Here is a 24,776-nt window from a genome sequence, read left to right as displayed (position 1 = left end):
GACAGATCCGGGTATTGGCGCCAAATTCAAAAGTGAAACTGAGGCTCTGACTCATAATCCCGTTGTCGGATCTCGCGATACTCGGATCCTATAAATTCCCCGCTAGTCGCCGCCATCTTCACTCGGGCATTGATCAGGGTAGAGGGAGGGTGTGTTAGGTGGTCCTCTGTGCTGTTTAGTTCTGTGCTGTTTAGTTCTGTGCTGTTTAGTTCTGTGCTGTTTAGTGCTGTGCTGTGCTGTGCTGTTTAGTGCTGTGCTGTGCTGTGCTGTGTTCTGCAGTATCAGTCCAGTGGTGCTGTGTGCTGTGCTCTGTCCTTCTGAGGTCAGTGGTGCTGCTGGGTCCTGTGCTGTGTCCTGTTCAGTCCAGTGGTGCTGTGTCCTGTTATCTGTGCTTCTAAGGGCATAGTTATTTCCCCAATATTCCCCTGTGTTTAAAAAAATAAAAAAAAGTTTTTTTAAAAAATACCAAAAACTACTTTAATATTTTTTAATTACCACAAAATTTTCACAACCAATCCTGCAGTATAAGCCCATTGGTACTGCAATATTACCAAGTTCACACATTCAGCAGTAAAAGTCCAGTGGTACTGCAATATTACAAAGTTTACACATTCTGCAGTATCAGTCCAGTGGTGCTGTGTCCTGTGCTCTGTCCTGCTGAGTTCCGTAGTGCTGCTGGGTCCTGTGCCGTGTCCTGTTCAGTCCAGTGGTGCTGTGTCCTGTGCTCTGTGCTTCTAAGGGCATAGTTATTTCCCCATTATTCCCAAGTTTTTAAAAAATAAAAAAAAAGTAAAAAAAAATAAAAAATTTAAAAAAAATAAATAAATATAATAATTATAACCAAATTTGCAAAACCAATCCAGCATTATAAGTCCATTGGTACTGCAATATTACCAAGTTCACACATTCTGCAGTATCAGTCCAGTGGTGCTGTGTCCTGTGCTCTGTCCTGCTGAGTTCCGTAGTGCTGCTGGGTCCTGTGCCGTGTCCTGTTCAGTCCAGTGGTGCTGTGTCCTGTGCTCTGTGCTTCTAAGGGCATAGTTATTTCCCCACTATTCCCAAGTTTTTTAAAAATAAGAAAAAAGTAAAAAAAAATAAAAAATTTAAAAAAAAAAATAAAAAATAATAATTATAACCAAATTTGCAAAACCAATCCAGCAGTATAAGTCCATTGGTACTGCAATATTACCAAGTTCACACATTCTGCAGTATCTTGTGCTACATATAATGGAGACCAAAAATTTGGAGGATAAAGTAGGGAAAGATCAAGACCCACTTCCTCCTAATGCTGAAGCTGCTGCCACTAGTCATGACATAGACGATGAAATGCCATCAACGTCGTCTTCCAAGCCCGATGCCCAATCTCGTAGTACCGGGCATGTAAAATCCAAAAAGCCCAAGTTAAGAAAAAGTAGCAAAAAGAGAAACTTAAAATCATCTGAGGAGAAACGTAAAGTTGCCAATATGCCATTTACGACACGGAGTGGCAAGGAACGGCTTAGGCCCTGGCCCGTGTTCATGACTAGTGGTTCAGCTTCACCCACGGATCTTAGCCCTCCTCCTCCTCCCCCCCCCTACAAAAAATTGAAGAGAGTTATGCTGTCAGCAACAAAACAGCAAACAACTCTGCCTTCTAAAGAGAAATTATCACAAATCCCCAAGGCGAGTCCAAGGGTGTTGGTGGTTGTCAAGCCTGACCTTCCCATCACTGTACGGGAAGAGGTGGCTCGGGAGGAGGCTATTGATGATGTAGCTGGCGCTGTGGAGGAACTTGATGATGAGGATGGTGATGTGGTTATTGTAAATGAGGCACCAGGGGGGGAAACAGCTGATGTCCATGGGATGAAAAAGCCCATCGTCATGCCTGGTCAGAAGACCAAAAAATGCACCTCTTCGGTCTGGAGTTATTTTTATCCAAATCCAGACAACCAATGTATGGCAATATGTAGCTTATGTAAAGCTCAAATAAGCAGGGGTAAGGATCTTGCCCACCTAGGAACATCCTCCCTTATACGTCACCTGAATAACCTTCATAGTTCAGTGGTTAGTTCAGGAACTGGGGCTAGGACCCTCATCGGTACAGGGACACCTAAATCCCGTGGTCCAGTTGGATACACACCAGCAACACCCTCCTCGTCAACTTCCTCCACAATCTCCATCAGATTCAGTCCTGCAGCCCAAGTCAGCAGCCAGACTGAGTCCTCCTCAATACGGGATTCATCCGAGGAATCCTGCAGCGGTACGCCTACTACTGCCACTGCTGCTGTTGCTGCTGTTAGTCGGTCATCTTCCCAGAGGGGAAGTCGTAAGACCGCTAAGTCTTTCACCAAACAATTGACCGTCCAACAGTCGTTTGCCATGACCACCAAATACGATAGTAGTCACCCTATTGCAAAGCGTATAACTGCGGCTGTAACTGCAATGTTGGTGTTAGACGTGCGCCCGGTGTCCGCCATCAGTGGAGTGGGATTTAGAGGGTTGATGGAGGTATTGTGTCCCCGGTACCAAATCCCCTCGAGATTCCACTTCACTAGGCAGGCGATACCAAAAATGTACAGAGAAGTACGATCAAGTGTCCTCAGTGCTCTTAAAAATGCGGTTGTACCCACTGTCCACTTAACCACGGACATGTGGACAAGTGGTTCTGGGCAAACGAAGGACTATATGACTGTGACAGCCCACTGGGTAGATGCATCCCCTTCCGCAGCAACAGCAACAGCTGCATCAGTAGCAGCATCTACAAAATGGCTGCTCATGCAAAGGCAGGCAACATTGTGCATTACAGGCTTTAATAAGAGGCACAACGCTGACAACATATTAGAGAAAATGAGGGAAATTATCTCCCAGTGGCTTACCCCACTTAGACTCTCATGGGGATTTGTGGTGTCAGACAATGCCAGTAACATTGTGCGGGCATTAAATATGGGCAATTTCCAGCACGTCCCATGTTTTGCCCACACCATTAATTTGGTGGTGCAGCATTACCTCAAGAGTGACAGGGGTGTGCAGGAGATGCTTGCGGTGGCCCGCAAAATTGCTGGACACTTTCGGCATTCAGCCAGTGCCTACCGCAGACTAGAGGCACATCAAAAAAGCTTGAACCTGCCCTGCCATCACCTCAAACAAGAGGTTGTGACGCGCTGGAACTCCACCCTCTATATGCTGCAGAGGATGGAGGAGCAGCAAAAGGCCATTCAGGCCTACACAGCCACCTACGACATAGGCAAAGGAGTGGGGATGCGCCTGAGTCAAGCGCAGTGGAGACTGATTTCCGTGTTGTGCAAGGTTCTGCAGCCATTTGAACTTGCCACACGAGAAGTCAGTTCCGACACTGCCAGCTTGAGTCAGGTCATTCCCCTGATCAGGCTGTTGCAGAAGCAGCTGGAGAAAGTGAGGGAGGAGCTGGTAAGCCATTGCGATTACAGCAAGCATGTAGCTCTTGTGGATGTAGCCCTTCGTACGCTTTGCCAGGATCCGAGGGTGGTCACTCTTTTAAAGTCAGAGGAATACATTCTGGCCACCGTGCTCGATCCTCGGTTTAAAGCGTATGTTGTGTCTCTGTTTCCGGCGGACACAAGTCTACAGCGGTGCAAAGACCTGCTGGTCAGGAGATTGTCCTCTGAAGAGGACCGTGACATGCCAACAGCTCCACCCTCATTTTCTTCCACATCTATGGCTGCGAGGAAAAAGCTCAGTTTTCCCAAAAGAGGCACTGGCGGGGATGCTGATAACATCTGGTCCGGACTGAAGGACCTGCCAACCATTGCAGACATGTCTACTCTCGCTGCATTGGATGCTGTGACAATAGAAAAAATTGTGGATGATTACTTTGCTGACACCATCCAAGTAGACATGTCAGACAGTCCATATTGTTACTGGCAGGAAAAAAAGGCAGTTTGGAAGCCCCTGTACAAACTGGCTCTATTTTACCTGAGTTGTCCCCCCTCCAGTGTGTACTCGGAAAGAGTTTTTAGTGCAGCGGGGAACCTGGTCAGTGAGCGGCGAAGGAGGTTGCTTCCTCACAACATTGAAAAAATGATGTTTATAAAAATGAATAATCAATTCCTCAATGAAGTACAGCACTGCCCTCCAGATACTACAGAGGGACCTGTGGTTGTGGAGTCCAGCGGGGACGAATTGATAATGTGTGATGAGGAGGAAGTAGACACTGTAGGGGGAGAGGAATCAGAGGTTGAGGATGAGGACGACATCTTGCCTCAGTAGAGCCTGTTTAGTCTGTACAGGGAGAGATGAATAGCTTTTTTGGTGTGGGGGCCCAAACAAACCAATCATTTCAGTCAAAGTTGTTTGGTAGGCCCTGTCGCTGAAATGATTGGTTTGTTAAAGTGTGCATGTCCTATTTCAACAACATACCTCTCAACTGCAGCTCATCCCTCCTCTGCGGGGATAATGTCTCCTGTGCTCTGACACGTCACTCTGTGTACTCTCAGCCTCAGGATCTGACACTACAGCTACCATGCCTCTTGTAGCAGCCCTCACTCCAGGGCCTCTTCCATGTGCAGTGTCCCCCTCTCTCTTGGGTTCACTATAGTGGCATGGAGTTCTCCCCCTCATCCAGGGCACACATTCCTTGCCCTGGCTCAGTCACCACGCTCAGACTTCCAGGCAATGCTGGGGGAGCCTGGGAGCTTCCACCCCAGGTCCCCAGCTACAACTCTCCTCTCCTGTGTCTTCTCTCTCTTTCTGACACTTTAAAGATCGTGCCTTTAAATGAAAAAGTCAGTCTTCATTGCACGACTATGTGCAAGTGCAACAGGGACATTTTTTTGGGTTTACAAAGTCAAACAATAACACTTCGACCCTGTCTGTCTGGGGTCTCTCAATGACGAATTGTCTGTAGCATGTTTGGAGGAGGTATTGTGGCCCCGGTATCAAATTGGGTACCGGGGCCACCCCACTATGCAGTCCAGATACTTGTTTGGTGGAATTCCGACACGTGGAGGGTTTTTTAATTATATTGTGGCCTCGGTACCAAATTGTGTACCGGGGCCACCACACTACGCAGTCAAGATACTTGTTTGGTGGAATTCAGACCAGTTGAGGGTTTTATTATTATATTGTGTGGACCACTCTATCTATACCACACTACAAATCTATACCACTCTATTTCCTACTTTAATTCTATTTAATTCTATTTCCTACTTTAATTCTATTACTAATTAATTACCATAAAGAGGAACAAAAAAAACCAATTTTACCAAAAGTATAATATGACTTAGACTTACAAACACTACACTTTAAAGATCGTGCCTTTAAATGAAAAAGTCAGTCTTCATTGCACGACTATGTGCAACAGGGACATTTTTTTGGGTTTACAAAGTCAAACAATAACACTTCGACCCTGTCTGTCTGGGGTCTCTCAATGACGAATTGTCTGTAGCATGTTTGGAGGAGGTATTGTGGCCCCGGTATCAAATTGGGTACCGGGGCCACCCCACTATGCAGTCCAGATACTTGTTTGGTGGAATTCCGACACGTGGAGGGTTTTTTAATTATATTGTGGCCTCGGTACCAAATTGTGTACCGGGGCCACCACACTACGCAGTCAAGATAGATAGATGCGTATTGCGTATCATAGATAAAGTACATTCAGTGGTGTGGGGCAAATTGAAAAATATTCCAAATGCACTGACATTATCAAAAACAAGAGGTTGTCACACGCTAAAACTCCAACATGTATATGATGGAGAGGATGGAGGAGCAGCCGTATGTGTAGTGTAATGCAGATCTGTTGAAAGTTTTTTATATATTTTATTGTGGTGCCCAGTGCCCACTCCTCTACGCAGTCCAGATACATTTATTGGTGCGAATCATAAAAGTTCAGGGTTTTTAATATATATTGTGGTGACCCACTCCTCTACGCAGTCCAGGTACATTTATTGGTGCGATTCATAAAAGTTCAGGGTTTTTAAGATATCTTGTGGTGACCCACTCCTATACGCAGTCCAGGTACATTTATTGGTGCGAATCATAAAAGTTCAGGGTTTTTAAGATATTGTGGTGACCCACTCCTCTACGCAGTCCAGGTACATTTATTGGTGCGATTCATAAAAGTTCAGGGTTTTTAAGATATTGTGGTGACCCACTCCTCTACGCAGTCCAGGTACATTTATTGGTGCGATTCATAAAAGTTCAGGGTTTTTAATATATATTGTGGTGACCCACTCCTCTACGCAGTCCAGAAAGATACCTTGTTGCAACGTTTTGGACTAATAACTATATTGTGAGGTGTTCAGAATACACTGTAAATTAGTGGAAATGCTTGTTATTGAATGTTATTGAGGTTAATAATAGCCTAGGAGTGAAAATAAGCCCAAAAACTTGATTTTTAAACTTTTTATGTTTTTTTAAAAAAAAATCCGAATCCAATACCTTAAATCCGAACCGAGACCTTTCGTCAAGTGTTTTGCGAGACAAATCCGAACCTCAAAAATAACGAAAATCCGGATCCAAAACACAAAACACGAGACCTCAAAAGTCGCCGGTGCACATCCCTAATTGTAACATGGTTTGTCCAGGATCAAATGTGCTCTTTTTTTTTTGCCTTGCTCTCCTTAATGCCCTATGTCTACATGCAATAAATTCATATAAAACGTGGATATTTTCATACTGTATTTAAGAGCCTCTATATAACAGGGAAAATTTGCCGAAGGGTTAAAAGGAAGTTTCATCCTGATTACACATTTTCTCCTTCTGCCAAATCACATCTTTATACAATTTAGTATATTGCATATATAAGTGGAATGTATTAATTATTTGCAATCCATTAGCTTACTGACACAGAGCTGCTTTTATGTAGGTGCAATGGCATGAGGTTCCATTAACTATGCAGCACTAAGATGCAGTGGAATCATGATTGATTGATACATACTGTGTGTGTGTATGTGTATGTATATGTATATGTGTACGTGTGTGTGTGTGTGTGTGTGTATGTATATATATATATATATAATTACAGTGATAAGGCCTAATTATATCATAATGAAGAAATAAATTGGCAGACATAACAATAACTATCCAAGTAATTGAGGCTGTGTATTAGGGCCCTACTGTCTATGGCAGGGGTCAGGAAACTTTTTTACCTTTTACCCCAAAATATATTTAGATACGCCAACAATACCTCCTTGATTTGAAAGGAAGGAAATCATATATTAATTATTGTAATTCAAAATTTTATTGAATATATTCAAAATTTCTTTGAAAACTTCAACTTCAAAACTTCAGGTTTTGGAGAAATGATGTTCCTTCATTTTTAATACGAGAGCATCAATATTGGGGCATTTTGATGTCAGAGCAATTTGGATACAGTCTTCAGCGTCCAATCGATTTCTCTGCTTTGTTTTTATGTTTGTAAGAGTGGAAATCCTTGTTCGCAAAGGTAGGTTGTTGCAAAAAGCAGCAACTTTTTGACTGCCTCCTCATGTGCAATTTTGAATGCCTTTTATCTGTTGACATTCAAAAATATGACAGATCTGCTTTGTTTTCAAATGCAATACGTGCTTCATTATTGCATCGTGGGTCAAGAAGTGCCTCTGCCAACCCTTCTGGTACAACAGCAATTTCACATTTAAAGGGGTCTACAATCCAACTGACAGCATGTGAATCGGCAGCATTACCCCCAGGAATTTCATTTTTACCCCATTTGGGGTAATTTACCCCTGTTCCCTGACCACTGGTCTATGGGTACCCTAAGAAGACAAGTTACCACTTGTTTGAAAGGGAAGAAGCTCAATTGTGTTGATTTAAGCCATACTTACCAACTTTTGAAAGTTGGCTTTCGGGAGCCTGCCGGGGAGGGGGGCATGATGGGGGGTGGAGCTCCAAAATTTGCGTCATTTTGCACCCGCCCCAGTGACGTAATGACACAAACGCGTCATTTTACAGCATGGGGCGGAGCCAAAAAGGAAAAGTAATTGCGAATGACCCCTTAATGTGTTGAAGCAGGTCTGTCATTAAGGTTCTCCTGTAGATTGTCTGATACTGAAGTATGCAGGTGTAATGTGTGCTGCTCATCTTTGTAATACGTGTACTGCAGTCATTTCTCTGTGAGAGTTCGTGATTTGGAATTTGACCCATTTGCACGGTGCGCACAGGACCCCATAAAGCCTCGAAATGACTCTTTATGGTCCAGCAGCCAAGTTTGTTCATTTATTCATTGTTTTTGTTTTCTCGCCTAAGCTGCATTGTTACCTGCTGTATTATTTTAGCATAACATCTGGGAGAACGGTGCGTCACAAGACAGCACAGCATGTTTCTATCTGATAATGGCTTTGAGGCAGGTTTTGTTAGAGCAGAAGTCCCAAGACATGCTTACAGCACAGTACGTGCTTCCTTGTGTGTTTCTCTTGGTAAAACCCACTCTATGAGAAGTCTCCTGTGAGCCCTGATACATTCCGATCACACATGTGCTCTGGCTTTTCTCCACTGCTCTCTTCTCCTGTTATGACTCTGCTCTTCTTGAGTATGTTGCTGAGTGTCTACATTACACTTCATCCTATATTTACCCTCAGTGACAGTGCTCCTAATGCACGTATTGAGTAATTGGTAATTACAGGGAATAAAGCCACAAGATTATATTCTCACAAAAACAGAATGTAATATTTTGGAGCAAGACTGGTAATGTTATAAAACAGCAGAGTACATTGTCAGTATAATTAGCCATTATTACTAGCAGGAAAATAACAGCGACATTGCTCTTTTTTTTTTTTTTTTAGCCCTATTATTCAAAAATCACCGAACAGCTTTCACAGCTGTCATTCAGTGTGATTTTTCCCAGAGGACTTAGCTGTTAAAGTGTCATGTTTGTGAACAGTATTTGCATGTAACCGTAATGAAATGTGCATTTGATTTCTGCAAGCGATTTGTAAATATAAAATGTTCTGATATATTGTGATTTTATTGGATCTGTTGAGTCAGGGCTGAATCTCATGACAAGATATTTTATATTGTCATGTTTAGCCTTGATTATCTGTTCAGTGCTTAGAATGTCATGGCAATGGAAACAACACTCCATTGTTTAAAAAGAAAAGGACCTATTTGTTGGTAGGATCTGAATGCAGATAATATGCTTTATCTATGGATAGCGTGTTCCTAAACCTTTTCATATGGTTAAGAGACTTATTTTTTTCAGACTTCCTCATACGTACCAAACATTGTGACTGTATTGCATGAACACTGTGTGAGATTGCCACTTACCTCTCCACCTCATGTAAACTTTCATATGGGTGCTATATATATATATATAAATATATATATATATCTAATATATAAAAGCCTAGCGGCGTGTGTTAGTGTGTGTGTGTGGAAAAAACTACCGGGTGATAGAGTGCTCAAGCTGCAGCGCCACCTGCTGGGCGGAATTATATACTACACTGACCTACTAAATTCTTAGCATTATCTTCTAATCTAATATATAAAAGCCTAGCGGCGTGTGTTAGTGTGTGTGTGTGTGTGTGTGGAAAAAACTATTTTCTCAGAAAGGGCTCATCCAATTGACCTGAAATTTGGTATACTGACATTATTTGACAAAAAAATTGTAATAGTGAAGTCAGTTAACTTCCATCATCCCCCCTTCCCCCCGTGGGAGGGGTAGTAAAGGCTAAATTTACGAGTTGAGGGCTCAAACTCATTTTCGTGAGGTAATTTTACCTCATGAACACACATGCTGTGTTAGTGTGTGTGTGTGTGTGTGTGTGTGTGTGGAAAAAACTACCGGGTGACAGAGTGCTCAAGCTGCAGCGGCACCTGCTGGGCAGAGTTATATACTACACTGACCTACTAAATTCTTAGCATTATCTAATATATAAAAGCCTAGCGGCGTGTGTTAGTGTGTGTGTGTGGAAAAAACTATTTTCTCAGAAAGGGCTCGTCCAATTGACCTTTTTAACACCTTAAGTAGCTTGATTTGACTAGAATGCATGAGTATCATGCACGGGTTAACTTGTGTATATATATATATATATATATATATATATATATATATATATATATATATATATATATACACTTTTGAATGACGGCTGGGCAAATTTGTAGTTTTTCCCCCCGCCCCCACAGTGCAATGATGCAAAATCAACATTTTGCTGTGGGGGGCAGGGCCACAATGACACAGTTTACTGCGAATTGCATAATAAGGGCTCTCATCCTGCCAACTTTACTAGGAAGTGGGCATAATGCTGGAGAATGACCTGCTCTCCAGGGAGTCCGGGAGACTTCCGAATTCAGGGAGAGTGGGCAAGTATGTAATAAATACACTGGGCCTGAGTCATTAAGGAGTAAGGAGAGCAAAGCAAAAAATAGGAGTAACTTTGCACCTCGGCAAAACCATGTTGCATTTTAGGGAGTGGTAAATTTAAAATGTGGGGACAGATTTATAGTTGGGATAAGGCATGTCCTGGATCAACTTTAAATTTCAGTGTAAAAATAAAGTTAGCAAGTATTTCTGTGCTACATGACAAAAAAATCAGCCAGTATTTTCTTTATTTAATTCTTGCATTGTAACATGGTTTGTCCAGGATCAAATTTACTCCTTTTTTTGCCTTGTTCTCCTTAATGACTCAAGCCCAATATGCGTGAAACTCCGCATCAGGCCCTAAATGTTGAAATTGTATAAAAGGCTGACTGCAGACTAACATTACTATTAGGACTGTCATAATTTAAAATGAATAACTGGAAATGTAAAAAAAATAAAGGATAAATTGTTAAAAACATATTAAAAAAGTTATAGTCATCTAATGTACATCAACAGGTGCAATCATCCTGCCTTAATCTGTATTACAGATCCCGCTGTGCAAAATATTAACCCTATAAATGGAATCTTATATGATTACAGTGGGATTTGTTCACATCCAGTCTCCATATGAACTCATGAAGAGGATAGATATGTAGCAATGCAAATTGTGTTAGTGTTCTAATCCATTATGACAAGATAATCAGTAATAAAATAGTGCAGTGAGTACCAATTAATGAACATCAAATCAATGGGCATGCTGTTCCTGCTGATTAAAACAGCAGCTGATTGGAATAAATGGTTTAATATACTTATTCAGAGAGTAGTTTCATTTTGTCATATCTACTGAATCTAGTGCATGAATAATCTAAGGATGATACCTAGGTGCCTCTTTAATGGGATGCTAATAGCAGTCATTAGAGAAGGCCACGCTCGGAACGTATAATAGGAGACTAGCGTTTTCTGACATATTATATGCCCTGCAAAGGACGCTTAGAATAACAATGTTGTGTGCCAAGTGTAGCCTTTCCAGGCCCTCAAGATACTGCTGTTATCTGTCTAATAGACTTAACCATTTCCCTGGTCAGACGTGACAATCAGCTTTCTTTGGGCATAAAGAATTCTATCATGAAAAAAAGCAATATTTTCATATTTTATAGTATAGTAGTACAAGGCAGAATCCAGTAGTTAGTAACACAAAAGTAAAATGACAAGTCAATATTTACTCTTTGTTCTAATAGCTTTGAATTGTTATATATGTACATTTATAGTGTTTGCACAAGAGCCTTGCACAGCGGTTAGGTCTCGCTTAGGGGTCTATGCATCAAGCAAAAATGTACTTAAAAGATGTGGAAACAGGTGTTTCCGCATCTTTTAAGTAAGTTTGCTATGTATTAATTTCCATTTCTCAAGCTATGTTCTGCAGAAAAGAATGTTTTGGGGCTTTTATTCCTTTAAAGACTGACACTAATGTAAGATTGTTAGCAAGTATGTGAAAGGTATATTGTAAAGCAAAAATAGACAAATGTTTTCTAACATAAAAAAAGTCATTGCTTCCTGGTCTCGTCTTCCCAAACAAATAGCCAGTTTGATTTCCAATAAACAGTGTATAATTTCCTGAAGACATGTTGATATTCACCTTTGTTTTAATAGATACAATTTAGATTTGATTCTCCTCTACCAAGCCAAATGAAACAGCAGGGGTGGGCTCAATGATGTCCCCAGTGTATCCTCTTCCACATTGGACAACTACTGTACATAACTTTGCTCTGTTTTGCATAATTGCCTGTGTCTGCTCCAAAGAATTGCTAGCTTGTGCTAGCATACAGGAGAATTATTCCTCCCTAAAATGCCAGTTACTTGCGATCAGGCTCAAGACACTGGGCTTGAAAATTGGAATGTCTGTTTTGTTATTGGCTGGTATGTATCAGAGAGGTTTTAAGCCCCTCTCCAGTTCCTATTCTGTAATTTTCACTGGTAAGAGTCTATCCTTCAAATATCCAGTAAAATCAGATTGTGTTTTTCCAGCTGTGATTATGCCTGTTATTATATACTGTAGGACAAAAACAGCAATCACCACAATAGACACTGACAAAAATATAGACCTTTGCTCAAAGGTGTTTTTTGGAGATTAAAAAAGCTCATCTGTTAGAATGTGGTGTTGAACTAAAAAGTTGTATCCTTATGGTCATTGCAGTTTTTATATAGACTTACAGGCCTTGTTTTACTGGAAAAAAATACAGCCATAAAAAATCCACGTCAAATTGCAGTTGTCAGCATGCCATATGTGAACGTTTGTTTCTGTACATATTTTATTTATTATAATATAATTTATAATAATTATGTATTATAAAACATATTTATAACAATGTTTATTTACTGATCATCTCTTAAAGCCGACAGTTTTGCCAATAATTTTACTTTGCCAGAGATATGGTTACAACATATTGTGTTAGACAAATATTAGCTTGTATAGTAGTGACTGCAATTGTGTTACCTCTTGTCAATATTACATGAGAGCAGTCTTATAATCTGTAGCAGCACATTCCCTGTGGGATCTCCTTTACCTTCTCTTTACTATTGGAGGAAAAACTGACAGTCCAACTAAGCTGTAACATGCAGCATGTGGAAAATTCTGACTTTATTCAGTTATCTCCCAAGAAATAAGTGGTTTTATATATGTTAGAGGAAGCTATGGCACCCTTGCAGGTACTGAGAGTACAGGAGGAGCATACAGGAGTAAGCTGGTAGTGTTAATGAACTCTCCTCCTTTCTGTCCTGGTCAGACAATATGGAGTAAGTGGGAGGGGAGGAGGCCAGGCTGTGACAGGGCAGGCATGACCACAAGGTCAGGACAGCAACTCTTACATATTAACCCCTCGGTACACATACTTTACCCATACTTGCCAACTCTCCCGGAATGTCCGGGAGACTCCCGCATTTTGCGAGAGTCTCCCGGACTCCCGGGCGAGTGTGGCAAAATCCCGGATCTGCCCACTTCCTAGTGAAGTGGGCAGAATTGGGTCACAAACGCAGCGATTCCTGGTGAATCGCGGCGTTTGGCCCCGCCCCCCGCTCTCAAATGACGCATTTTGCGTCATGACGTCACGGGGGCGGGTCCAAAATGACGCGGATTTCGGAGGCCCGCCCCCCATGACGCCCACCTCCCCCGCAGACTCCCGGACACCAACATTGTAAAGTTGGTAAGTATGACTTTACCCACTAGTGAGACTGCCATAATGAAAATTAAAGACCAGGGCACACATATAAGATCCACCCAATACGTTTTATTGGCTGCCAAAAATAAGAATCAATCCCATCTCATTTTTATTAATTTTAGCCTCTGCATCAGAAGTGTGTGGATTATTTAAATGTAAATATTTTGAGTTGACGATTTCTAGTTGAAGAAAGAGGACTGTCTTGGTGAAACCAGGATAGATAGGGGCCTTATTCAGTTCAGCAAAGAAATTTGTCCACGCGTCATAGGAAAATGAGAGATATGTGTATGTATATGTGTGCATGTATATAGATAGATAGATAGATAGACAGTGTAAAATTTCCAGCTACATGCCCTGGATCTCGGTTCCATATTTATAATTAGGAAACTTAGATGAAATTTTTCAATGGTGCAGGGACTTAAGTGAATGACCATATATCCTTTCTACAGCGCTACGTAATTTGATTGGCGCTATTTGAGTAACTTATAAATAATTATGTGATCATGTTTTCTATTTCGCAGACGATCACCTATAATTTCTGTGCAAGTTTGGCTCACACCTATGCTTGTCTCGCATGTGTATTGCAAATTATAAGAAAAAAATACACATTTTATTATATCAGAGGTTTCATATCTAATTCACATACTGTTTAACATAGTAGAAATACCTTCTGTGCATCCTCATAATTGTTATCTTTCTTGGAGTTCAGCAGGAGATCCCAGGGGAGAAGTCATGTGACAGGGGTTAGGGGGGGTGTGGTGATGTCATCGCGTCACCAGAGCCCCACCCTCACTATAAAATGCTGAAATTCACAGCATTGAATAACGGGGGTGGGGTTTGATAACGCGATCAATACATGCCCCCGCCACTCAATGCCGTGAATTTTGGTGCAGCCTGTCACATCTTCTTTAGCCTTAACAAAATGGCTGCCTCCACAGTATGTAAGAAATGGGCACAATTTAATAGATAGGGAGGAAGGCAATTTTCTTTTAAATAAGATTGCTCTGAAAGAGGCTGGAAAATAAGCTTTCCCTGTGTGCTGTAAAATGACACATCTTTTCATGCATCTCTGAAGTAATGAGGCCATTTCCAAAAAGAAATAAAATAATTTGTTTTTATGTTGGACAGACCTATATTTCAACTATAATTTTAATTTAAAATGAAATAAAGTTGAAGATTAACGTAAAGAAGTATGGAGGTTGACAGAGGCAGAGTCTCAAACTAATAGGTCAGCCTGGGGCCTTACAAACACATAATCCAACATTAGCAGCACCATGACCGTGCGAGCCAAGACATCACCATTCTGACACTGTCCATAAGTCATTTGGATCTGTAGTTCTCATGCAGACCAGCAAGCCTCATTATATTCTAGTATCTAAGTTTCTGGACCGATATATGAGACAAGAATGGCACCTCCACTACTGTATAATATGTTGTAACAATGGCACATTAATTCATATCTTTTCTATTCGCACATTTGTTCATCAAAGTATATATATATATATATATATATACACATAGTACAAGCAATACACCTTTCAGAGACTGATTACAGTGTGTTTCTAGACTACTTCTACTAAAGGACTACAATGTTATTAATGGTGACCGCAGACCTTCTGACACCCAGAGGTTATGGAAGAATATCATACTTGCCAACTTTTTAAATCTGTACTTCGGGAGATGATGTCATTATGTCACTACAACCCCACCCTTACCATACAATACAAAAATCCACGGTATTGAATAGGTGGGGGGGGGGCTCAATGATGCGATTAAGCCCCGCTATTCAATGCCATGAATTTTGCCATTTTACAGAGTCCAGGGGGTTTGCCTACTCTTCTGGGATTCCGGGAGGACTCCCCAAAATTCGGGAGCCTCCTGGAAATTCCAAGAGAGTAGGCAAGTATGAAGCATATCTGTCTCCTAGAGACAGGCAATGCAGACATTTTTGTGCTGAACCAATATCTGAGAATGCAGCTTATTCATTCTCTAAGAGCTAGTGGCATCATTAAAACATAGGGTGCCTCATGCCTCAATTATTCCAGTAGGAACCAGTGATTTTCCTCTGTGTTGTGCCTCATGCCTCTGTGATTTCCCAGCTTTCTAGTGAATGGTTAGGCTGCACCCTCATGCATTATGGTTCACCCTTCAAAAGTTTGTGTACACAAAGTGTTCATAACGCAGTAGAAACGTTACATGTATAGGTCAGTACTTCCTTGAAATATTGCACACAAATAAGTGTGATATATCTTAGATTTGGCCCTCATGGTAGTATGGAACGGCAGCAGAGTTATTCTACCCTAGAGTGGCATGGAAAGTATAGTCATTGTGGGCTGCTGTACAAACTATACTCTTTGTGGTTGCTGGTTTGGAGTGCTCTCATCTCTTAGGGTTATATTAACTAAACAGCAGGTTTGAAAAAGTGGAGATGTTGCCTATAGCAACCAATCAGATTCTAGCTTTCATATATTTAGTGCATTCTACAAAATGACAGCTAGAATCTGATTGGTTGCTATAGGCAACATCTCCACTTTTTCAAACCTGCAGTTTTGTAAATATACCCCCTAATCTCTGATGTAACATTGCTATTCCCTGTACTCGCCTCAGATGCTCTTTTATTTCTGCATGTCATTTCTAACTCTTAATGTCCTGAAATGTCTGTCTTGTTCTTTTCCCCTCTCAATTTCACAAGCTCACTATTTGGATAAGATAGTTAAAGGTACTGTATTCTTTCTACTTATTTAACCTTAACGGATTGGAGTATATATACAGTTATATTTACCCCGATTCCTATATGTCAGCAAAATACCATTAACATGATTCCCACCCTCCTCTCCTCAATTTGACCAATGCTGTTTGTGTGTGTGCATTATTACATGTAGACCATTTGTTTTATTGTTTTTGGTTTTTCTTTGTGTTTATTCTTGATATTTATAAACGCATTCAATCTGCTGGCTCTAGAAGGGATGACAAACCCTGCAATTCTTATTTGTTAAAATGATTTTGCCCCATGACTGCTCCTGCTGAGCATAAGGTTAAATCTGCCACATGACAGGGAAGTGTCATCATGTTGGAAATTGCTTTAGTTAGTCTGTGAAACATATGTAAATGTGAGTAATTATCTACACCAATGTGTTTACTCTGAAATCACAGAAACTAGAAAACAATAAATGCTTGCTGTGCGCAGAAACAAGCTTTATTATTCATCAAGATAACTTACTTTCCCTTCGTTGTGTTTTTCTTACTACTATTATGTTTTAAAAAATTTGCATGCCCTTATAAATGTAAGAATGGTCTTAATTTTCTATTTTCTGAATTATTTAAAAATATATGCTGGGTATAATGCCCCAGTTATTAAGAAGTACTATCTGTGTTATTGTGGGTATTGTTCATTCCCCCCTCCCTTGCACATCAGCATTTCCAATCGGCTAAATGAATTATTCTAATGTGTCAAGTTATTTTTTTTTTACTCCCGTTTTATTTATGTTATGCCAAATGACTGCACCAGTTACATTCTGGTGATGGTTTCTGCATTCCTTTCTGTTTGTCCAAAGCAGTCAGTTCCATTTATTTCCAAACCAATTCACCTTCACACGGCATCAACCAATCAGAAAGAGAGGAAGGAGGGGCGTGTATAATGTGTACACAAATCCCTTAATAGTTTAATTTGCTATAATCGGTCAATAAACTGCAGTATGTTTAAATTAGTATTTATTTTTAAGTCCCATGAATGCATTTACTTGCAAACTTTCCACAACCCGTGGATAATTAGATTTCCGTTTATTTTTTGGAATATTTTACTGCTATATTTGAGATTTTTAGATTTGTAAATAATATACTAATTTAGGATTATAATAAATACTATTGGGAAATAACTAGCCTTTCTCTGGTTTAGTAAAATAATGATGCTTATTCAGAGGATATTATAGTGCGCTATTTAATTTTTTTGCAAGGAAAAGCTATTCTTTCTGAAAACATTTTAAAATATTAAAGGAATAGTTCATTTCTTCACTGGCAAAAAAAATACCTGTCACCTCCCAACACGAAATATTGCACTGGAATAGCTTTCCAAAACAAAATGTAGTACCAGTATTATGATTAAGAGGAAAATCCAAACAAGTATTTTATCATTGATTTTCTTACAAAGTGTAAAAAAATCATCACCTCTGTCTGTCATGCTTTATCACTGATGCTTAATAAGTCAAACAACCTCCCCCCAAAAAAACACCACACAAATAGTTGTATAATTCATTGAAATAGTAGCCAACAAGCCAACAAGATCCCAATGATGTTTTGTAATTTCTCAGATTACTAGAGAGGACCAATTGAATTTAGGAGACAAAATGAATGTGCTCACCCACAACAATTTTATGTCTGTTCAATTGCTCTATTCTTTAATTATGATTAACAGTGATCCTGATACAGAACTCTTAACAAATCTTAAGCAATGCTACCAAAGTCACCTTGGCAAGTTGCAAGGCAGCCATCTTTAAACATGGCGGAAAACAACCCCACCCTTTCATGGGAAATGTAGACATTCTTCTACAAAGGAGAAATTTACAGTTCTGTTTGTTCGGTCACCAAAATAAGCTAAAATAGCGGATTATATTGATATTAGAGATACTAGCAGGTAAGCGTATACATTTGCAATGGATTTATAATTCTTCATAAAAATACCACCTTGAAAAATGCCACTAAGCAAATTAACAGTCCTATAATTTTATATAGTCTTGAAAAAGTATTTGATAGACTTATTAAAGATGGCCGCCATGAAATAATTTCTTGGAGCTGCTGTAATATTGCTCTACCCTTTGCATTGCTCTTTCCCTAATATAAATGTGGCCCATGTCTGCATGTTTCCCAAAAGTTGCCATTGTGTCTTTTGTTGCTACACGATTTTTCAGTTTTCAATTCCATATAAAAAAAAGGACGCTTTACCCGCTAAAGCGTCTGTGCCAAAAACTGTGTGGAATGGGTGAGCACTTTCACTTTAATGCATCGCTAAAACACCTAATACAAGGGCAGTGCTATAATTTCCCCATTAGTGTCACATTGACCTACAACAAATGGCACATCCCCTACTGAACAGGTTAACTAAGACAGCAGCCCTCTCGTCTCTGAAAGTCCTAATTATAAAGAGGAAACGGAGCCCATTAGAACATTCTGTATCAAGTTATGCAGGGATAAAAGTCAATTAGGAACCACATTTTTAAGGAAGAAATAAAAAAGCAACGGCCACATTTAGTTTTATAAAGTACCTTGCCTTAAAAATTGCTCGCTAAGCAGATTCTGCCCTCCAATTTGCAAAGATAACTTTGCTAATAATTAGACTGAAGTCAGGGAGACATAATATCCTTGCTAATAACTGGCAGGCCAGGTTTCATATTGTTAGTAAAATTAAATCAAGCGCTTACCTTCGCTTTTAACCGTTTAAAAACCATCCTGTTACTATTTTTTCTTTGCTATAAAGTACACACAGTGGATAATGTTGACATGATTACATTATATATGTGTATTGTCTTAACCTTTTTGCAATGACATACATATTTACACAGCAGGCAGCTTTTGTACCTATGCCATCACATTCCAGATGGAATGTGAGGCTTTGTGGTAAAAGCAACTTTAAATAGCTTCCAGGAGGTAGCCAGTTACATTTATTTAACGCGACCATGTGATATCATGGGGCAGATTCAGTTTGGTGGGAGGTGACGAGATGGAGCAGTCCACGGAGACACATGGCGTCGGAGTTTTTGCTGAATTTTCCGCTCTTTTTCCTCTTGTTCCATAGAGGTGCACAGAAAAAGGAGCAGAGATTTCTTACCCTAATAGCCGGCAAATTCAGCGGCACCTCATGCTGTATTGAATCTGCTCCCATGAGTCTAGTGTGCTAGCTTATTATCTAGGTAGAAGTAGCAAGCAATCTATCAACCAGCAAGTCATTTACATGCACAGTTTGTTGACAATATGAAGGCACATATGATAGAACAGGAAACACATTATTATAATCTTTTTATTTTGGAACCCACTTATTGTGTGAAATGCTTCTGTTCTGTTACCTGTGTCATGGCACCTGCCATGTATACTTGCTATCTGTGCACCTGTGTTGTGATCCCAGGGGGGGACTGACCCTAACACAACTACACTCTCACACCTGTACATATCATCTCTAAACATACATACACAACATACTACCATACTCGCAGACATACGTTTATAAAAAACAATATATGTAATAAAATTGTTCCCATATTGGAATATTAACACCCCCCATGAAGAACAGTAAATGAGCAGCGATTGAATTTTTCTTCATTTATATATTAGTTTGTACAGTTCCAGGGTACTGGTCCTCTATATAATAGTTTTCAATGTAAAAAGTATCGAGTCACAAGAAAAAAGACAAACTATTGTTCATATATTGTATCATTTATGATGAAAATTTGATATGTATTGTCATATAGACATTTGAAACCTTTTAATACTCCGATCTATTCAATTATTGTAATTTGTTTCATAAATTTTCCCTTCTTGCTCATAAAAGCAGACAAGATAGGATATAAAGGTAAAAATGCCAAAGCCTTAGGGAGATTGTCACAAAGAAAACCTCACTTTCTGCTCTATGTCTTGAAGCACGTCACTACCGTGTTTTTGTTGAGTCTTATCAATGTCTTTTCTTGTGGTCCCTATGGTATTTCATTTTGTCCGTCCTAAGTAACCAAAACCGCACAGCTCCTACATTAAGTGGGAAGTCCTGTCAGTCCTGTCCCCCTCCGTTTGCAGCCTGATTCCCCCCAATGTCTGTTAGACTAGTCGCTAAGCTGCTTCACTTTTTTTCTCAGCTTTTGCTTCATATGTTAAAAAGGAATGTACATTCAGCGCAAAGTATTGTCATGACTTCTTTTGGCAAGTACTCTGTGCCACTATGGAAAGCACTGTAAATTCACATGAAGCCACTACCACCCTGAGACCAGATAATATACTGAGGCTGTTGTCCTTCGAGATCAATAAAATAAATGACCAAATAAATATTGTCAGTCTGTGAGAAATTAAAGTACCCTATTTTCTCATGTAATTGTCCAGGCTGACTAAGTGAAGGAAACCATGCCCTATATATTAATAGTTATGTGCAAATTTGGAAACAAGGCTAAAAAAAAAGTCTTGTACTGCAGAAATACTATTCGTTTTCTGCTTAGCTTTGTTCTGGAATAAGAGGTTTGAAAAAATGCCATGTTATCTGGTCAGCAGGAGCATATGTTTCCAGGCTAAATAGATCTCTGGTAACATTTAGTACGTCTAATTTGAAAGGCTACTTAAGAGTTTATGATCTGTGCGATGTGACTTGTCTCCTCTTCATGTGCTGTTACAGTGTTTATGCTTTTTATGAAGGCCTGTAAGTGTCCTATGTTTTGTTTGATGAAGTTGGAACAATGTGGGATTCCCAAATCACTTGATATTCTCCTTATGTCTGTGTCTCGGCAGAAGGTTGCCCAGGACTCTGCAACAGCAACGGAAGATGCACTTTGGACCAAAATGGATGGCACTGTGTGTGTCAACCAGGCTGGAGGGGAGCAGGATGCGATGTTGCCATGGAAACATTGTGCGCTGACAGTAAGGACAATGAAGGAGGTAAGACCAAGTTCCTTTTGTTTAGATGTATTTACCTTTGATGGGGATGTGACATTTTGTCAGCGCACCAAAGTGCTATATGAAACGAATCGTTACAGAACTGAAACTTGCTATTTTGTCAGCTACATTTAAATCTCAGACACTGTGATGTGGGCCTCAGTTGACCCTTTTTTTTTTTCTTCTGCAGTTTAAAACTGACGCTTATAAATACATTTTGAACAAATGCCTCTAAGCTCCTGCTTTATTTCAAAGCAGCTTGTTCTTATTTTGACATCTTTGTACTTGACCTGCTGTACGGGGAATATGAGCATGATAATGAAGTGCATTGAAGGTAGGGCGATGCCGGTGACTTTTTAGAACTTCATTGTTGCTCATAAAGCCTTTGGAACACCAACAGGTCTGGAGTGTAACGGACCTATGGTTTTAGAAGGAATATTTCAATTTTAAGGTAAATGCAAAAGTACAGAAAAACAAAGATAATCTGTGCAATGCTGCTGAATTTATCCTGAATTGAAAAGAAAAAGAGATACTATAACTGCTAATTTACCTTACCGTGGGCCCTGGTGGGTGGATGCAAAACTTGAAAAGTTGCTTGGCAACGGTATACTTCACAAAAGGATTGTTACTTTTCCAGTATCATGAATCACCACTTAATAGTAAAGTGATTAAAGTAAAATCCTAACTCTCTATCTTTCTTTATATACATTATGTATGTTTGTGAATATATATATATATATATATATATATATATATATATATATATATATTCTCTCATTTTCTTAGCAGACCCTCCATAGTAATTTTTCAGTGTTTAATGGAAGTCTGAACATAAAAACGTATATTGATTATGTCCTAGCCATCTGTCAGCTTCTATCAGCGTTCAGAGCTTAAGAGAAAACTTTGCCTTCAAACAGCCAGGGACTGTTGACTCTGCTCTGCCCCTTTAGCTTGAAGGAAGCCTGCCTGGGGTCTCCCAGTACCTCTGGCTGAGGTGGATCTAGGGAGCTCAGTGGTGAAAGCAATGTGAAATACACATCCTCCAGCCTCAAAAATAAAACTATTTTTTCTCTCGAAACATAACATTTTATATAATCATCATCATCACTATTTATTTATATAGCGCCACTTATTCCGCAGCGCTGTACAGAGAATTCATTCACATCAGTCCCTGCCCCATTGGTGCTTACAGTCTAAATTCCCTAACATACACACACAGACAGAGAGAGAGAGAGAGATTAGGGTCAATTTTGATAGCAGCCAATTAACCTACTAGTATGTTTTTGGAGTGTGGGAGGAAACTGGAGGAAACCCACGCAAACACAGGGAGAACATACAAACTCCACACAGATAAGTCCATGGTCGGGAATTGAACTCGGTACCCCAGTGCTGTGAGGCAGAAATGCTAACCACTTAGCCACCGTGCTGCCCCATATAAGTTTGAATTCTCATTGAAGTCGTATAGTAGGTCCTGAGATGCCGGATGAATAATAGTACACATAAGAAGGTATGTCTTGTTAAAGAGGGTTAAATCACTGCTGTGTAGTAAGCAACGTATATGACTACTCTTAAACTTTGGAATCTTGCCCTTGGTTGTATTATTCAGCCAATACTTCCGTTCCACTTACACACTGAGGCAGGGAGAAAATATGGTAACTTGGGTTCGGCTGAGGACACAAAAGAGGGAATGTATAAATACAATAGCTAGAGCTGATAATGAATCTCTTTCAGGTTCTGGACCGTGGGGGAACCTGAACCATCTGTGCTGTGCTGACTTTCCTCTCTGTACAGAATTAGGTCCAATAATAAAGAAAACTTATTTAATACATTCACCTTAAAACATGCATCTATCTCTGTAAAGTCATGTACTGCATGGAAAGAACCAGCCGAGGATTCTCCTGATCACTTTCCTCTCAACATTCTCTGTAAAAAATGCAACACTTATAAACTTAGTCTTCCCAAAAGCATTAAAATATTTTGTGCATTCTCTGGCCACATTTGTACCTTATACTGAACACTTTGGCATTTATGCCACTCAAAGGCATTTCAAACAGGAATATTGCATCTTATTTAAGTAGCCCTTGAGTGTTGTTAGTGATTACAGCTCTGGCTATTTGAAGCTGCAGCTGATTGGATTGTGCTCGGCATATAAGCATTCCTTTGTAAGGAGGGAATTTATTTATTTCAATTCCAATCTCCTAAGTACAATTTGCTCCTGCAAAGTATTTCCATGATACGTGTTGTAGCTGTTCCCGAAACTCCAGGGGGCCGCAAAACTTCCAGGAGATTCACCCAATGACCTGCCATAAGTCTGCAGCTGTGTCTCGGCACAATTACTTAAACAAGCGGCTTGTGCTACCGGCACACTTTAAGTACCACTCGGCAATCATCAGGGCAAATCTGCTGAGACATTCAAGTGAGAATTCAGCATTGCAAATATATATCTGTATATCTATATGTATTTTTTTCTTTTTATAATGTCTTCAATATATACGTACATATGAAGTCTACTGCACAGTTTAGATTTCCCTATAAATCTCTTCATGTTATCATCAGGGACTTCTGCTAGGAAATATAAATATCATTAAGATGCTCAATTACCAAAAATACAGGATATCAAAGGAATCAGACAAATACTCCATGCTCTGTGTTTATTTATTTAACAAAGAGTTTGTGGCTTTCTGAGCAGAGAATAGAAAGTCCTCAAAATATACTGGCTCTCATTTATGAAGCACAAAACGGCCAAGGCACCAGCCAGTGCAAGGAGTTGGGTGGAGTGAGGGGGTTGCTTGCTAAGTACAGAATAGTCTCTTTGCTGTCCCTAGTTCTGTGAATCAGGTGCAATGTAAATATATATCTCTACATCTATATATCTTCCAACATACAATAGTGCAATACTCTTGTTTCAGCTGTGCCCTCTTCCACTTAGAATGTAAGCTCCCTAATGAGTAGGGTCCTCCATACTCTTTGTTATCATGTCTGCATTTATTTTGTCTACCTTGTATGTCCTTGTTTTATGTATGTGCTGTTTTCCCTACTGTACGGCACTGCCGAGCACTTTGGTGCTTTACAAATCTATGATAATAATAATAATAATAATAGTGTCATATGTAATAAATACAGCCCTGATGTTCCCTCACTTTTAGAAAAAAATAATTAACAGTTTAATGAAATGAGTAGTTGTAGAATGGTAGGAGGTTAGACTTTGATGTGACATTTACTCTTTTACACAGTGTTCCTCTGCAAAATATACATTCTCCTAGTTCACATGTGCTGGGTGGACCATCTAGATCAGGGATGGACATACTTGTCTACTCAAGAGGCAAGTACCTGGGTGATGACATGGTTTACATAATCAGACCCCACCCGCCGCTGCTCGTGACCCCATTAAGGCCCTTCCCACACCACAAGAAAGAAAAGCCAGAGCCGAAAGAGTGGTCTACACTTCTGTATGTCTGGGAGGACTCCCCCAAATTAATGAGTCTCCTGGAAGTTCTTGGAGTGTAGGCTAGTATTGTGATGACCAACAACCTTCGAGCCTTCCCCCGAGGACCCCCAGCTATTTCTTGCTTTTTGTCTCATTGATCCTATTCTCTGCTTTATGCCTCATCAGCCCACACTCTTACTCTCTGCTTTTTGCCCCACCAAGCTTCAAGCAGGGCAGATGAAGTTCAGCATAAAGCACAGCA

The 24,776-nt window shown here is 40.0% G+C and overlaps 1 protein-coding gene across 14 annotated transcripts in view; it reads left to right on the top strand.

Annotated features, from left to right (window-relative positions):
• The window catches only part of TENM3 (teneurin transmembrane protein 3), a 763,547-nt gene that overhangs the window by 630,276 nt on the left and 108,495 nt on the right, over nt 1–24,776 (top strand). For 7 of the 14 annotated variants that reach the window (XM_075197350.1, XM_075197334.1, XM_075197314.1 and 4 more), the window contains 3 exons: nt 16,160–16,186; nt 20,009–20,026; nt 20,944–21,090. In XM_075197350.1, the coding sequence (XP_075053451.1) occupies nt 16,160–16,186; nt 20,009–20,026; nt 20,944–21,090 (192 nt within the window). The remainder of the gene's footprint in view (nt 1–16,159; nt 16,187–20,008; nt 20,027–20,943; nt 21,091–24,776) is intronic. The other 7 variants (XM_075197322.1, XM_075197387.1, XM_075197379.1 and 4 more) reach the window with 2 other exon arrangements.

Source organism: Mixophyes fleayi, chromosome 1 (genome assembly GCF_038048845.1).
Source record: "Mixophyes fleayi isolate aMixFle1 chromosome 1, aMixFle1.hap1, whole genome shotgun sequence".
Lineage (NCBI taxonomy): Eukaryota > Metazoa > Chordata > Amphibia > Anura > Limnodynastidae > Mixophyes > Mixophyes fleayi.
This window is presented reverse-complemented; position numbering and strand designations above follow the sequence as displayed.